At 32.7% G+C, this 16,931-nt stretch overlaps 1 protein-coding gene across 5 annotated transcripts in view; it reads right to left on the bottom strand.

Annotated features, from left to right (window-relative positions):
* The window catches only part of exp (expansion), a 172,789-nt gene that overhangs the window by 12,450 nt on the left and 143,408 nt on the right, over positions 1–16,931 (bottom strand). For all 5 annotated transcript variants that reach the window (XR_008405402.1, XM_053756407.1, XM_053756425.1 and 2 more), the window contains one exon: positions 12,477–12,675. Coding sequence is in view for 4 of the 5 variants with exons in the window: in XM_053756407.1 (XP_053612382.1) it covers positions 12,477–12,675 (199 nt within the window). In the remaining variant the exon portion in view is untranslated. The remainder of the gene's footprint in view (positions 1–12,476; positions 12,676–16,931) is intronic.

The raw sequence follows: 16,931 nt of genomic DNA, 5'->3' as shown, positions 1-16,931 counted from the left end.
ACAGTGTTTATTTAGTTTTTATTACTCATTTACAAAAAGGAGTTAAATATGAATGAGAGAATAATTAATATGAAAACATTAATCTATTATTATAATTTTATAGTTTAACTCGGTCTGAAGATGGCACCCATAAGGAGACTAATTCGGCAGTTTGACAGTTTTAAGAGCTACAAACAAGCGAGTGTTCGATCAGCCTGAATATTTATTACTAAAGTTTTAATCCAATAAGAAGATGCTTTATGATACGAAGGAGGCGTAGTATAAAGCTGAGGCATAATGTAAGCCCCACTGGCTTACATTATGCATTCTCAGCATTATACTCAAATCTAACTCATTATACTTAAATGCAGTTAGGTTCAAATTTCGATCTTGTCTCACCAATATGACACATCATAATTTACATCTTCAGCAATTATGATTTGATGACTACTCAGAATCCAATTCGCCTACAAAATACGATCATAGAAATTCACATCCTTTTTTTAAAAATTTGATTCACATGTTTTGATTCACATTTTCAGGATATTTGATTGAACATATTTCAAAAATCCACTCGCAAAATGGCAAAGCAAACATTTTGTATTTCAATGAAAAAATATATAATTTCAGTCCTATCTACAGATCCAACGATCACGCCGCATCACACAAAGCTAATTTCCTTAATGACGACCATCGGCTAACTACAAATAAGATAGCACGTGTAGACCTCGAGGAATCTGGAGCCACGGCATTTAGCGACGGTTGTGAAACAGAAACAGATGGTTGATGAGTCGTGATCGACTGGCAATCATTACACTCACGACTGAGTTATGGAAACACAGGAGTGCTATTTTTGAAATGTATCTATTTGTGAATAAAAATGATGGCTGTGTATCGAATAGATACTAGTAAAGTAATTACCCTTGAATATATAAAGGGACCGTTGAGCCCGATATATATTATATTTTATTTAAAAATAAAATGATAGTTACAGTCAACTCAATCAAAAATATTTAGACAGTACGCGGTTTAAAGGTTTTTATTGTACTGGCTATATGTCCCCTCTGACTTCTATATAACCCACTAGTTTAGTTACTTTAGCGCACTAATATACGTATATTTATTTATATGAATTTAACAAAATGATTAACTCGATAAAAATCAGTAGTCACACCAGTTTTCGATGAAAATTTCTCTTCGAATACGTCTGATCTTTTGAACGTGGTAGTTCTACGAGTAGACTTCGTAACACTAAACCATTATATATTAATCGAAAATAGATAATAGAGAGATTGAGATCGACAGTTCTCTTGAATTGACCTAATTGTTCTGTTATTTCTTGCAATTTTATAAAGGTCAAACCAATTTTGCGAAAAAATAAAACTGCAATCAGGGTGTGATGGTGAGATTGAGTTGGCTGTATTGAGAAAATTGGAACAGACAGTTTAACACAAAAATAAACTTGATTTGCTCATTACATGCAGCAGAGTCGGGATAAAATTGCACAAGCCAACACAACTCAATGTAAAACACATATTGAGTCTCAAAAGTATTTCTCGAAATAACTAAATTCTTTAACCAAGGATGTTTATTGACAGAAATATTACGTAAAAAAACATAACTGAAATAATATAAGTTATCAAGTCGTCAATAAATCGTTTAGTAATAATTACAAATAAACTAACAAAACTAATGTTAATGCTTTAAATATTTCACGTCGAATTAAAACCAATGACAACGCGGAAACCGTTCCAAACAATATTAAAAGCGCTTTAAACGCTGAAGCATACTGCAATTGGTAATTATATCAAAGTGAAGTCCTAATCACTGAGGCTTCGAACAATCAGAGAATACAACCTGGTCATTACTTTAATGGTGAATTACTTGTGTGTAAATCAAACAATCGAAATTGAATTAATTGATTAGTGTTATTAGGAAATGCATTAGTTGAAAAGATTGTTATTATAATTCCATTGAAGGACACCGTTTATTTGGTTTGGTAATTGATTTGGACAGTAAATTGGATTGCGCATACGAATTGTTGAATTGTGGAAATTATGTGATATGGAAATGATTAATTTGTAAGACAATGTACCGACATTTACACCAGTACTCTTAGTACTATCTGCCACAGTAGCAGTATCAGGATAAATAAAAATAATTTAGTATCTAAAGCCAAGTACTTTACTATGCTCGTGTGAAACCCAGCATATTTCAAATCAATTGAAAATAACTGTAAAAGAATTTCTGAAAATGCTAAAGGACCTATTATAATTTCAAAAGTTAAAATAATAACTTTCATAGATATGTGATACAGCATAGCAATAAATTTAAGATTGTACAAAATGATAATGTGCGCGGGATCTTCGCACACATCTCTTCAAAGATGTTTGTCTGGGAATCACAGACGCTGTGTCGCAACAGGCTTAGAATTTAGAATAGCGTCCACAATGACCGGAATACAAATCTGGACAGACTAATGGACAATACAGTATTTTATGTTCAACATGTAAAATATTGCTGGCTAAAAGTAGTCAAATGAATAATACACCAGTGTTTGAGATATAAAATTAAGGTATAAAAATTTTATAAGTTAAGGTATATTATATTAACTTAAAAAGAAAGAGAGAGAAAACTTAACAGAAAACTCAATAAACTGAAAATATACCATTACAATCATGAGTAAATGAAAATTCAATTATCTTAACCTAAACATCTCACAACCTCTTATGGGTCTGCTGGAAGAAATTTAATTTGAAATGAGTAGCACCTTTGTACATGCTTTCCTATTTACTGCCTACATAAATAAATAAATATCCCAGTTTCAAAAAATATCATTTTGTTTCATTTAATTGTACCTAATCTAATATTGCACATATGTATCTTAAATGAGACAACAACACAGCAAATGTCAGATCATGCTTCAGATAATACAGCGAAAGAAAATCATACCAGATTTCCAAAGCAGATACCCAGTAATAATAGCGATATAGATGGAAATGATATCTCTCACGTCGCTCTAGTTAAGGTCCGATTGGCGCAACTTCGGATCACTTTCGGATCGTTTCGTTTTGATCCCAGCATGCTTCCTATTGTCATTGAGTGCTATTTTGCATAACCAAAGTCACGATTGAACAACTTTTAAAAAATGCTATTGCTACAATTTGCTGCAAGCCTAGTTCATATCGGTCGATGGAGTGTAGTTTTTGAATGATTGATGGAATTGCCGTTACTGCGGCAATTCGAATGACAAATGTCATTCGAATTGCCGCAGTAACGGCAATTCAACATAACGTTTAAACATATCTATTTTATCAAATGATAAAATAGATATGTTTTGCTAACAAATAAGTCAGCCACTTAGTAATTATTAATATCTGAATCGGAGTAAGAAGTAAAGTAACGAAATCTATGCCTGATAGAGATCAGGCATTTGCTGTAAACAAATGCCATAAAACACAATCTACCTTCATTTATCAATCAATATTTGTTTTTCAAAGTTTAAATGCATTACATGTGAAAAAGAGAACAGAAGAGTCGATTGTTTGGCGACCTCGACCTTGTAGCAACAACTTTGCCAATTCAAAAAACAGAATCCCAAAGATATAAAATACCAAGTGCTCGATCATAATTCAGTAGTAATGGGAGTTCAGAAATTATGCCATTCTGCCCCAGTGATCTAGTTATACCACAGTCAGTCACGAATGTGTGATTTGACCTTCATTGGGCAATCAAAAACGATGATGTACATTATGCGCTCGCAATGTAAATCCAACGGCATGACAAGTAACTGCCTAAGACTACTGCAATGGTAATAGTGGCGAATTTGAAATGAATTTAGATAGTTTAATGTGTAGTTGATTGTACTAGCTTTGGATTAACTGCATTGCGAAGTGTTCAATGTTAACAAGTTGAAGAAATAATATGTACCAGTAGCGCTAATTGGTACTTATGTGTTTTGTTACCGCCCGTCCACGCAATAAATAATTTGTGCTTGATAAAAAAAATAACTGATGACAATCAGTTGATATGTCGTAATTTTGAAATATGCAATGTATATGGCCCAATGATCAAATAGATTGATAGTATTAATTAGTGAGATATTTAGTATGAAACTTATTGAATTTAAGCAATTAATACATGAGCCTATTATCTATCATCTTTTTCACATTATTTCATATCTTCATCTAGGCTTCTTAGCTTCTGACTCTGAGTAATTTCAGATTTTATTTTGTGGTGAAAAGGAAATCCCTCTTTAGACATACTAACTAGTAATAGTAAAATATCCTTTTCGTGTACGCTATAGTTTTTTTGCTGGAAGGATCTTTAAAAGAATCAATGTTGCAAACAAATGAAATAATGTGAATATAATTTCGTGCTGCAATACGGAAGAAACAAATCAAATAGATAAGGAAGATAAGACTGTGACCCGCGTACACAGGTATTTTAATAGTTTAGTTAATATCGAAACGGTCTCTACTGTAAATTGTCACGATTCCTATATCGAAAACGTTTACCTTACCAATAGATTTATATTGTTTCCTCTAACAGATAGTGACTGAATCCAGGGCCGGCACTACAGGATGAATGGGCTATGCGTGTCATTTGTATTGGGACTCTAGATTAATTAGACCAACACAAAAAACTCTATGATTACAAAATTTGAAATACTGCCCCAGTTTTATGCTCTTAAAGCTTAAACATTATTTTAAAATAATAAGTTTTTGTATGTTTTATACACTTTTTCCCATTTGTATATCATCTACATAAAATAATTTGATTACTTTTTTACGTAGGAAGTTATGGGGCGTCAAAATTGGATCTCACCACGTTCGTTTCATCCAAAGGCCAGCATTATCCAAACCACCAAACCGCTGCAGAAAATCTATCAACTTATCTTATCCGGGGAAAATCACAGGAATCTTACAATGCGGTTTATTCCCATAGCTTTATTGAGCAAAATCAATATTGGTCTGTGAAAAGTTGTTATGTTTCCAATATTGTGTTAGAAACTTACCGGCTGGAGTGAAATGAGGTGCATCAGGAGATTGTAGATTATATTGTTGAAGGAAACAATATGGTTCCTGAGAAGCGAGCTGCATATTTGATGCGGTTGCAAGCCATGAGAACAAAATCAGATTTGTAATTTGTTACTCACCTTGGTAACGTGTTTAAGATAAATATGCTTAATGCTTTTGGTAATTTATCATAAGCTCCAAGTGTGAATTAGAGATATTTGGAATTGCATAAACAATTTGATTTTACAAAAGCTGCATGTTAAATGATACGTGGTGTAAGTGTGCGTTTTTTCATATATGTTGAAAAGCGTGCAGCAACAAAATTTGCAAATATGGACACTTTCAAGTGGGATTTATAATAATAATGCCATTTTTTCCATTTTTCATTCGCGGCTCTGCTGCAAGATATTTCTCTAGAAATAAGTAGGACCTTTGAACTTATAATTTCCTATTTATTGTAAGTTTTATACACCTTTTGTTGTTAATACATAAATAAAGAACATGTTTAACCAACATGCGTTTGCTTGAAATTTTCAAGTGCTTTTTTATTGCATTTATCAACGTAAATGTCCGATCAGCTACACTTGCGGAAGCGAATCCTGGGTAATTCGGTCGGTCACCTTGCTCAGAAACCAGTCCATTCGGCTGCGCCAGTCAATTATCGATCGTTCATTAAAAAGCTGATGATCCTGGTCTTAAGGTCATCTTATTGGCTCAACCACTTTGTAATCTGGTCTATATTTGAGTGGAGTACCTACTACACGTAATATTAAAAATTATTTGGAAACTTATGAAACATGTGACTTTAGCCAAGTCACATGTATCATAAACACATTCGCTTCGTCTTTTAAAAATATCCAAAAATAGTCCAATGTCTACTTCAACATAGACATGAAATGTTACTCATCTGGTGATTTCATGTTTTAAATATATTCATTTCTCTAATCAAATACTTACATTGTTTCTTAACATGTTCACAGCACCAACACCATACATCTATGAGCATTAGAAAACGCTTACTGGACACATTCACAAATCTGACATTATCCTCGACAAATTTCATTCTATAAATATACGTTTTATAAACTTTGAACGAATATTTTTTCTATATTTACGGTGCATTGTGACCTTCGATCATAGAATCAAAATAAATTGCGTGATGACCACATAGGAGCATTTAGTTTTTCAAGGAATGTGAATTATGTGTGGTCTACATATTTTTTGGTTTGCGTTATTAAAGTCAAGGTTCAGACGACTATGATTAAACGGTTTGTACTGATTTTTCGCGTGAGAACTTTGCATTATAAAAATATAATTTATCAGTTTATAAGTAAGTCTATTAACAATTTTAGAGGTCAAAATGGTGAGTTAAGTTCGGGTACAAAAATCATCATCGGGTACAAATATTCACGATAGCAGTTAGGTAATAAAATAAATATATTTTTTATTATATAGACAAAGTGTCCTAAACATGGTTATATTATCTCGGATAAAATTGATAAAAATATTCGATCTTAAGAACTTGCTTGGTGGTATGATAATTTATAGCTTTATTCCATAAATATAACACAAAATACAAAAAAAACAGGGTACACATCGTTAGTCGACAGCTATTGAAGTTTAGTGAGTTGTAACTTGAATATATGCATCAAAAACATCGCTGCACTTGAAAGCACGAATGCTTTTGAAAACTAATAATGATTTTCAACAGTAAGTAATAGTATTATAACAAAGTGCACATGTAAGGTCGGAGACAAGGTAACTGTATCATTGTTTGTCTCACACCTCACATGTCTCTCATTCAATGGTAATTACACTGATGACGCCTGCCTGAGCTGTGTCCTTGTAATATTTGTGCGATGGGATACGTTCATTGGAATGTTTGCTTCCAATTTGTTATTAACCATTTCGGTCACCGCTTTATTTTTCTTATCGAGTGTTTTATTTATTGATGACTCTAGTGTCAGGTTTGTTATATGTGACCTGAAGGCATTTGTCACCAGTCACCAACGGTTACCAGTGGTGCGGATAATACGTGTAAACAATGAATTTACTGGTGATTTCAGTGTAAATGTTCGATAGTATATTCGTATGGCAGGTAAATTCTAGTTTCATACATGTTGCCCCTAGATTGTATCTTATATGTTCAATAATTAGTATTTCATATTCGATCAAATTCCTTCTGATATATTATTCCTAAATTTTTGAGTCGCTAAAGCTTTTGACAGCTCTCAAGGTTTAATGTTCTATACATAATATCTCTGTTACTGGTATATCACACACTTTCTTTAGGAGATACATTTTTGCGCCACATATCAATAAATAAAAGGACTCTGCACTCAAGCTATCCACATGAGCCGTCATTTATTGATAATTCGAAGATCGTATTGTAATGGTGCATCCTTTATTGATAAATTATTTTTTCCTAAAAGGAGCCATGAATCGTAATATATGATAAAACAGATGTGTTTATATTGTAAAACGCTCTTCCCACAATTTTATTTCCCGTCAGCCGGAATTCAGATAGTAAAAATGTCAGTTCACATTGGATAGGACGTGAATAGAATATAACCGATGACAGAGATTTATGGAAAGAGAGTGAGAATGCTTTTGTCTAGCAGTGGAACATGTTATATTAGGTATAATTATTAAAACAAAAACTTTGGCGACAAATTGGGTCAATTAAAGTTTAACGTAGAATTATGATAATTTGCAACATTGATTTCTTCATGATGAACTTTCTATGAATTTGATTTAGAGTGAAAATAAAGTTACATTTGAACAACGAAACTGAACGATATCCCATTAAGTAAATCAATGTTAAAATGAGCTGTTCATCTGTTGATTTAAAATATCCTTTCCACAAGAATAATGAGACGCATTTCATCGTCAACGAAATATCTCGTGTGAACTGTCTCATCCGTGAGCCTCTTCACTTTGCGTGTTGGTGTTAGGCAATTTGTCTGCTATGACATGTATTGTATCGTTGGTTGCCTCGTGATTTTTCCCCAGATTCGCGGTCTCAGGCCATTGTGATCGCTGTGCTCCCATTGTAGACTGTAATGACGCTACCAAAGAGATAGGCATTAGTTACAGCTAAGGACTTTTTCAAAACGAACAGTTTCAATTTTTAATTTTTCAATCTAAGTTCTTATTCTTATTAAAGAGCTGTGCTCTATTCGCCACGTCTAATTTATCTCATATTAAGTATATATCGACATACCTATATACTTCATACGAGATAAATTAGACTCGAAACGACATTATAAGGCTCGAATATAAACGAATTATTTATTTAAATATGGCTGACACACTTTATATTTCATTTATTCATTGTGAAACATAGGTACATTAGACGGTATTATAGGTATTAATGACGACCGCTATGTCTTACTGGGGTTCATCTGTCATTCTGCACCTGGTCCTTCGAGTATACTTATAAATAATGTTTAATTTATTAAGTGACAATCTTGGTTTTCTAATTGCATCTACATTTTTCGCCCAGAAATTTCAACACATTTCATAATTTTTTTCTCCATCCTACTCTAGCACCTCACAATTTGATTGCCACTATATTCACACTTTAAAAGGTCCAGTATTCGCCTTGCTGTTGCCCGTGTTGGCTACATCGTGATTTTGAAGCTTAAAACCTGACATTTCGGACGTTGGTAAATTGCTATTCACAATATTCATTCTAACCTAAGTAGCATGATCGATCTAGAATGCAATTCCTAAGTAAATGTATTTTATTTTCGTATAACGTAACCAGTTTGTTGTAACTTTAAACCGATTTGTGTCTGAGATAAATTTAATTTGTATTTCATTGTAGAATATTTCTAATTCAGTACAACAATCGACACCGTATTTCAAATAACAAATCAATGTAATGCCACAGTATAATATAGTGATGTATATAGCTAATCAACAATCCACACATTAAAGGAGCTAAATTGATATTTATGTTTGATATGTCGTGAGTGTGAGTTAATGCACATTATTATATGTCATACAATTGATTATATTCAACAATTTATTACCTCTCTTCAAATATATCTTATAGCCACCTTATCAACTAAGAAGTAAGCGACTAGTTTTTCTGAACCACACGAACGAAATATAGATTTATCAAACTAAGCGCATCCATAAATGAATATCTCTCTCATTTAAGTGATTTACACGTTTCTATCTAGATATGAAGCGTCGGAAGCCATAGGTATTCTATTTTGTTTTCAGAATCCATATTGAATGAGGCAAATATCACGCATGTCTTCCTTAACGAAATTTAGCATCATGAAGACCAAAATAAATAGTAACACGTCTAATTGTTTAAATCTGACTTAAGTTTTAATCAAGATCTTAAATATATTATAAAATGTTAGTCAAAATTATTACAGTCATAAGGTTGGTGCCAGGTGAGATGTATCGAGGACTAAGCCATTATGGATTTTGGATTGTAGCCAAGTTGAGCTTCGAATAGAATGCCTAAATAAATAGCCAAAACTCATGTAGATAATAGGTATGGCAAGCTGTTATATATTGGTTTATTATTTATTACTATACAAGCGTATGTATTTACAATATAATTAGCCTCCTCAATAAAGTCTAAATCCCCACATATTATAAAAATAAGTCCCGTCGCGTCTGCCTGTCTGTATGATCGCGAGAATCTCGCACTCGCAACACTCGCACTCGCAATTCTATTTTATTTATATTCTTTTCATCAGAATCGGTTCACCTGTTTAGCCGTGAAGAGTGAACAGGCAGTCGGACTTTCGCATTTGTACTCGTAATTGGTTTGATAATTATTAACTTTAGACTTAATACTGTATATTCTTATTGGTGATTTGGTAACTATACTAGCTTAGTTGACAAGTTTATATGTTTTTCATTTTTATTGTGTCGTTATTTGTCTGTTTAAACTGTATGTTATAATATTGAGCTATGTTGTTATTGTTAAACATGATCAGTGAATTTGTAACAAATCAGTGTAAACAACTACTTTGGAAGAGCGGGCTCTCCAAACACAAGTATTTTATACTTAAATGGAGGACCCAATCACATATGAGCTATTGTAAAAAGAGTCTAATAAAGATATATTATATTATTATTATTATTCTACCGCACGGATTTTGTACGGTTTTCACTAATAAATAGTATGATTTGTGAGGAAGGTTTAGGTGTATACTTTATTAGTATTGTTTATTATTGTTTACTAGAGAAATCAAATCAAAATTAAGTCTGCTTGCCAAAAAGCATGCTTTTAATTTTTTGCACACATATCTAACTTCGCACAGTCCAATTATACAAATAAAGCGAGTCATTATTGCTTCCATTATGGCCAGTACATACAATTAAAATATGCGGAAACACAGCTTATTCCTAATAAGTTTCGTCTAATTTGGATTCTCGAATTGACAGTTAACTTCCTAGTCAGTTTTTGTAATATTGTGTTACATTTGAGATCATTATTTCTAACGTCAGTAATTTGGTGTGAAATCGTTCCGAATTCATTAGTTCTTTTTAAGGATTACACATACAATACACAGACGTTTAAAAGGTGATCCTGCATAACGATTAGTTATGCAGGCGGCTAACGTATGATTTTTATTTTATTTTCTATAGAACTTCTGAGCTTAAGGCACAATGTCATGTACTTGCACACTAGCGCCACCTGTGATGGAGGTGTTGGATGCTATAAATTTATTTTGTTTCTTATATCAAATCCAATCTGGCGGTAGTGTGCGGGTACATCGCGCCTTAATAATATAATTTCGCATATATACGTGTTTGCAGTCATTCGTGCTACCGAGTCCCACCCACATATCAGTCCCTAGAAGTCTTTCTTACTAATATTTCAAATAAAAAAAATGAATACGTGTGTGTCTGTTATTACTTATCTATATTCAAGAACGAATACTGCTGAGCAGATTTCAATGACATTTGATGGATAAAATAGAACCTGGAATACCAAAATATGATTTTATTGTGAAAATTTTATATAAAAAAAAAACTTTCAGAATTTCCTTTTATTTTGTTAGATTTAACATATAAATAGTATAAAATAATAAAACATAATGCTATTTGTTTGAAACAATGACGAACCGAGCAATGATTTACAATATTCGTGGCCAGGCTCGCCATTGAACTTGACCATCTGAGTTTTTAGCACGGAAATAATATTTTTTCTATGATGAACTAATCGGTCGTATTATGTTTATGTTTTTAATGTTGTACGTAATCTATATGCAAATTTGAAGATGTGTTTTAGTTTTGAAGTGAAAAATGATTAAAGGCGGTGCAAGTCGATGGACTAAAAATAATTTGCTATAGACGGAAATTTCGGAATCATGTTCCTGTAAATAAATAATCTAACCATATTAAAAAAATAGCAGTAAAAAGCTGTTGTATTTATCCTTTAATAAGGTTATTATTAGGTCATAATTTAATGCCCATTGAAATCTAATATAAAGAATCTATTCTAGTGTTGAAGTTCAGAAACCGACAAATATGACAAATTGTATGGACATCGATGGAAAGATAATCAGAAAGTAAGAAAACTAGTAAGAACAAAATAAGCAGTAACATTCTTCGAAGTGCTCGTGCTGTTCTTAACACAATGTTAGCTAGAAAACCACCCATTGACATGTCCAAACGCCTCTGTAACAAAATAAATCACGGTAATCTTAAAAATAGGGCAAAAGATCGTTTCACACATGGGGTCCAGATAAGATACCTGCCAGATAGGCACAACCATTTTCCCAACTTATCTTGTTAGCGGCTGATTGTGACAAAGCCTTACGATCAAAGATAAAATGCCACAAATAGAACTCTGTGTTGTAGAAAGTAATAGTACTTATTGTGAGCGCAAGGTCGTTTAGGCGGATATAGTATCAGTAATATGTTAATTTCATTGCAGCTGATAGTTGTAATGTAATTGATTTTGCGGCTTTTAGTGATTTCAGTGATTTAAAGTCATGTTTGGTTGATAAGAGCAATGTTACGGTAACTGTTGATTGAATTTGACCGCATTTATTGTTAACACCTGCAAAGAATATATAATCCTATTTGTAAAATACTGTACCATTTCCAATGTTAAATATGTCTGGTAAACTAAAATTGAACTAATTTGCTTATATTACGCACAGTATCTTTTGGTAAATGATTTGGTTGTATTGTTTATTTGATGCGCTTACAAGGGCATCTACCCAGAGAAGTGTCAAGTATGGCTAATGCAAGTATGACGTTTTATGTAGGTAGATAGTTGCTAGTGGTGCAATATGTGTTCTAAACTATGCTTCAATATGTGTTCAAATTGATGAAACTATAGAGAAATGACAAAAATTGCTGTTTGCTGTAATTTATCGGATGACAAAAGCTTTGCTGAATATTGATATGTATCCGTAAGGAAATCATCATCAGCCTAGCCTTATGCTCACTTTAACTGAATTAAATATTTACAGGAACTGATTATAGTCATACCTGGAGGCAATTTTGACTTGAGCATGTCCATGGCGACGACATTGATAACTAGCACCCAGATGGGGCACTCCAGCAGCTCGCTGTCCGACTTGACAAAGGCCACAGCACTGAGACACTGCGTCTCCAGCCTTCTGCGGTCGGGGTATGCTCTCCGGAGCTCCCGGTTCACATTTGATTGAAATTTCTTCATGTCGAATAGCTGCAAGAGAAATTTAAGATAAGAACCTTGCTAAAAGAGTATAAAGTAAATAATATAAAACTGCAAAAGAACTAATAAATAGATCCATCAAAAAGAGAGGCATAATATAACAGACAATAGTCAAATACGCAGAAAAGGCTTCGATGAAATTTGTAGTACCGCGTTTTATTCACTTGCGGTTTGGAAGTCGGCAGTAGATTTACTTTTAAGTAAATCCTAAGTTTAATCTCTATATTTGATTGGATACGATAAACAATATAGTATGTATAATAAGAAAAAGACAACAATGCGATTGTCTTTACGCTAAAGTTCCCTAGATACAAAACGTGCCATTGCTAAAGTTAGTAAAACTCAGTATCTTCTCATTTTAAAATTAAATAAACTTATAAATTTAAGTCAGATGTGTATCTTATATTATCATTATACATATAAGTAATTATACGATGATAATAGCTATTTAAACAGCTATTTAGATTGCGAATAATTTATACGACAAGTCTATTAAGTGACATAATGTTATAATTTTTTATGCTGATCCACTATCGAGATTGGAGAATTCAAATGATTTATTTGACAATGATTAACTAGCATTTCAAAGAAGGCTTAAGATTTGTATCAATTGTGATAAAAAAACAAATAGCAAAAGAAGCAAGTAGCTAACACGATCTGATTGTTCAAACAAAAACTGAGACGTATATTTTTTATCTTAATTAACCAATTTAATCAAACGCGCGATGTTAATCTAAACAAATAGACAGATAGACGAATCAATGGCTTTGATGTTATCGATTTAATATTACACAACAGAGAAGAGGCCGATGATGAGACAATTGCTTTATCAAACAATGCGACCCGACGTCTTCATACGCCTCTTGGATATAATAATTTGGATCGGGATGATGGTTCAGATTTTAAAAAAGATGAATTTTGTATGATTATTAAAACGAAAAATCTTAGTTTATACCTGTTGATCTGGAATTGTGAACTTTTCTTGATTCATAGCAGTTGTTGCATTGTACATTTAAAAAAATTTCTAATTATAAAGACAATAATTAAAATATTAAACTGCATGGCGAATTTGATACTAAACAAAATTTTTGTTCCACCGCTATTGCAAAGCAAACCTTTGTCGTTAAACACGGAACTCTAAAAACAATGATGAAAATGCCGAGTCAGATGCATCGACGAAATTGGATGAGGCTTATGAAGTTGTTACACAACCGATGCACTTCAAAGTCGTCACAGTACTTGCATCAAACTGTCCGTCTAAACGGAGCAGACATCTGATGGTATCTACAAAAAAAGTCGCCGCTCACATTCTGCCCACATCAGTGGTTTCTTATTGATGTGTTTTGAGGTTCTTAATTATTACTGGTATTTTAGTTGCAGTCTTGCTGCATTGTGTTCTTACGAAACGACCATTCTCTAGTTAATTGAAGCTATGATGAATCGCGTTTTACCCAACTCCTTGCGCTGGAATTTTTGTAAAGTTTTATTAGTTGATTTAAAAAAACCTTTGCGTTGACATGATAAAAGATTGCATTGTTACCTATTGAATTAGTCGCAAGGGAATTTGGTGTGGGAACGAGATGAATTGCATGAAAAAATCTCAGCGATAAACATGTTACAACATGGCATTGTTTATAAGAGATTTGATTTGGATGTTAAGTTGTAAGAATATTTTTTACGTCTGTAAGTAAAGGCTTTGCAGATTGAATGGGCACTAATATAAATGAGTATATACATCACACGTCTAGGTACATCACATGTAGATATAAAAAGAAAGTACATACTCGTAGAACCAGTGTTATAGTATTTACCACGTCCATTCGCCCTTTGGAGGCTCTGGTTTCGATTCCCATCATTTGTACTCGTGATCACAGATATGTGTCTACGGTTCAGCGTGTGCTGTGCCCATTTCTGTGTTTGTGTCAATCTAACCCGCGATACAAGCTTATTGCTCAGTGTGGATCGCAAAACGTCGTCTATTTAATAACTGAAAAATGCATTACAGGTGGCTCAATATGAATAAAGAAGGTATTCAATACAAAACCAATTAACATGTTACAATCTAACATTTAACGCTTTGAACAAAAACAATAGCATATTCAGCGAATCGCTTTCGTTGCTCCTAAGGAAATAGAATAACATCCAAACAAAATAAATGGTGCAATGACTATTCTTTCGGTTACTTAATGTAGTATCTTTCACATTGTTCATTGCAACCTCCTTACGTAAAACGTCGGCAATGCTGTACGAATTAGGACCGAACTACACAAAAGCTGTGCTGTGCTCTGCTGAAGTTAAGTTACTAGAAACTGAAACTAAGTTTAGAATTTTCTTTGTCAAAATTTACGTTTAGGTCGCGCAGTGCGCAGCTTGCCGGGAACTGCCTAAGCCAATAGAATTAAGTAATTTTTAACTAACAAAATTTTGTTGGCTTTTCAAAACTTGGCTTCAGTTAGCACAGCATAGCAGAGCACTAGTCGAGTTCGGCCCTATGAATTAGTGGTGTATTCTGCTCGTTCTCTAGGAAGTTTAGTGCTATTGTTTGATGTAGTTAAATTAAAGTCCTTAAATTTGAATATGTATAGTATGTACATAACATTTTTAGTATTAAGCATGAGCTAGCACACTAAATGTAATGTTTATTGTAAACGTTTGTCATGTAACCTGTTGGTGTACCTAATAAATAAATAATTCAAGGGAATTTTCATGACTTTAATTTCCACATACGTATCTGAGACAGATATTGTCGATCTATCATCATCAGGTTTCATTAAGCTTTTAGAAAACACAATTTCTTGCTTCACAGAAATATAAACTGTGTAATATTTAGCGATTTGCAATGTAACATACATTAATAGTCCAATAAAACTTCTTATTCATAAGAAAAAAAACATTATTATTACAAATATTGTTTTAATTAACAATATGGAAGCGGAATACATTCACGAATGCAAACTCAAGGATAATGATATCATGGGAAAGTGTCGCAATGTTGTTATAAAATCTATTCCAATGATGATCTTAAATTTCGTAAGCACGACCAGAAGAAATTATGTGGCAATGTCATGGTCATAGTTGATCGTGCTCAAATGTACTCTGAACTACTCAATGCAGTCGTGATGCGTCTTAAATGACCACTGCACAATGCAACACGCATTAGAGTAATGTTCAAGCTTTTAAATTTTTTCTCCACCGATCATTGTCTTTAATAATGACGAAACAGAGGAAATTATACAAATGGTGCAATGTGAGGCAACCGCTTTAATTGTGGAGTTTTTCGGTGTAACGTTATACTGAATGGAATTATTTTCAACCTTCTTCGCATTGGTGGTCTTATCGAATCGCCATTAGAGTGTAACCTTGCAAAAACAATAATTCCGATTATAAATAATTTATTGATGCCTTTTGATATTTCCAGCCAAGCGCTCAAAATAAATTGACACAATTTCATAGAAAATCAAAATTCTCCCTTTTGTTTTTAATTTGTACAATTATTTTTCTAAATGTATTGGCATAAACTAGTGAAAATATTTTTTCCTGGAATCTCGAATGAAATTCATATAAATCAAAGCATTTCGTTCTGAAAGATACCGGAAATGGATTAATATTGATTTTAAAATCTTCACCGTTTTGCCAATGGCAAATCTTACAAAATTTTACATTTGCGGCAAAGCAGTCGATGTTTAAGAACGTAACTAACTACTATCATCATTGGCTCAAATTATATGATAGTCATTACAAGATCACGTTCACCCGTTTCGTTCTTAAAAGGTAAATATTTTATTGCTTAACATCAAATTACTATGTCTTACAAACTATTGGTATGAATATATATATATATCTATATATATATATATATATATATATATATATATATATATATATATTCAGATATTATTCTAAAAAACAAAAATATGTTTTTATTATTCATATATTAAATTTAAAGATTTAAATTAATAGATGCTAAATATCTCTTTCATGGCAGCAAAGTTATCATTATGTCACACTATATTAGTATGTTATGTTATAACTATAACGCACTTTTTTATATTAATCTTCTTCGTGTTTCGTATTACTGGGCAGCCGTGAAATTAATAGAGGCAAGTTTCGACATCTCACTACGTAAATGCTTCCATCTCGACGGAAATTACTACCAGTAAATATTTATTTGGTGGCACGGCACAAAGTGATTTATCATCCTAAATACATTAAACAGCTTGTGAAGAATCCTTATGGCTATTGTTTTA

Source organism: Plodia interpunctella, chromosome 2 (genome assembly GCF_027563975.2).
Source record: "Plodia interpunctella isolate USDA-ARS_2022_Savannah chromosome 2, ilPloInte3.2, whole genome shotgun sequence".
Lineage (NCBI taxonomy): Eukaryota > Metazoa > Arthropoda > Insecta > Lepidoptera > Pyralidae > Plodia > Plodia interpunctella.
This window is presented reverse-complemented; position numbering and strand designations above follow the sequence as displayed.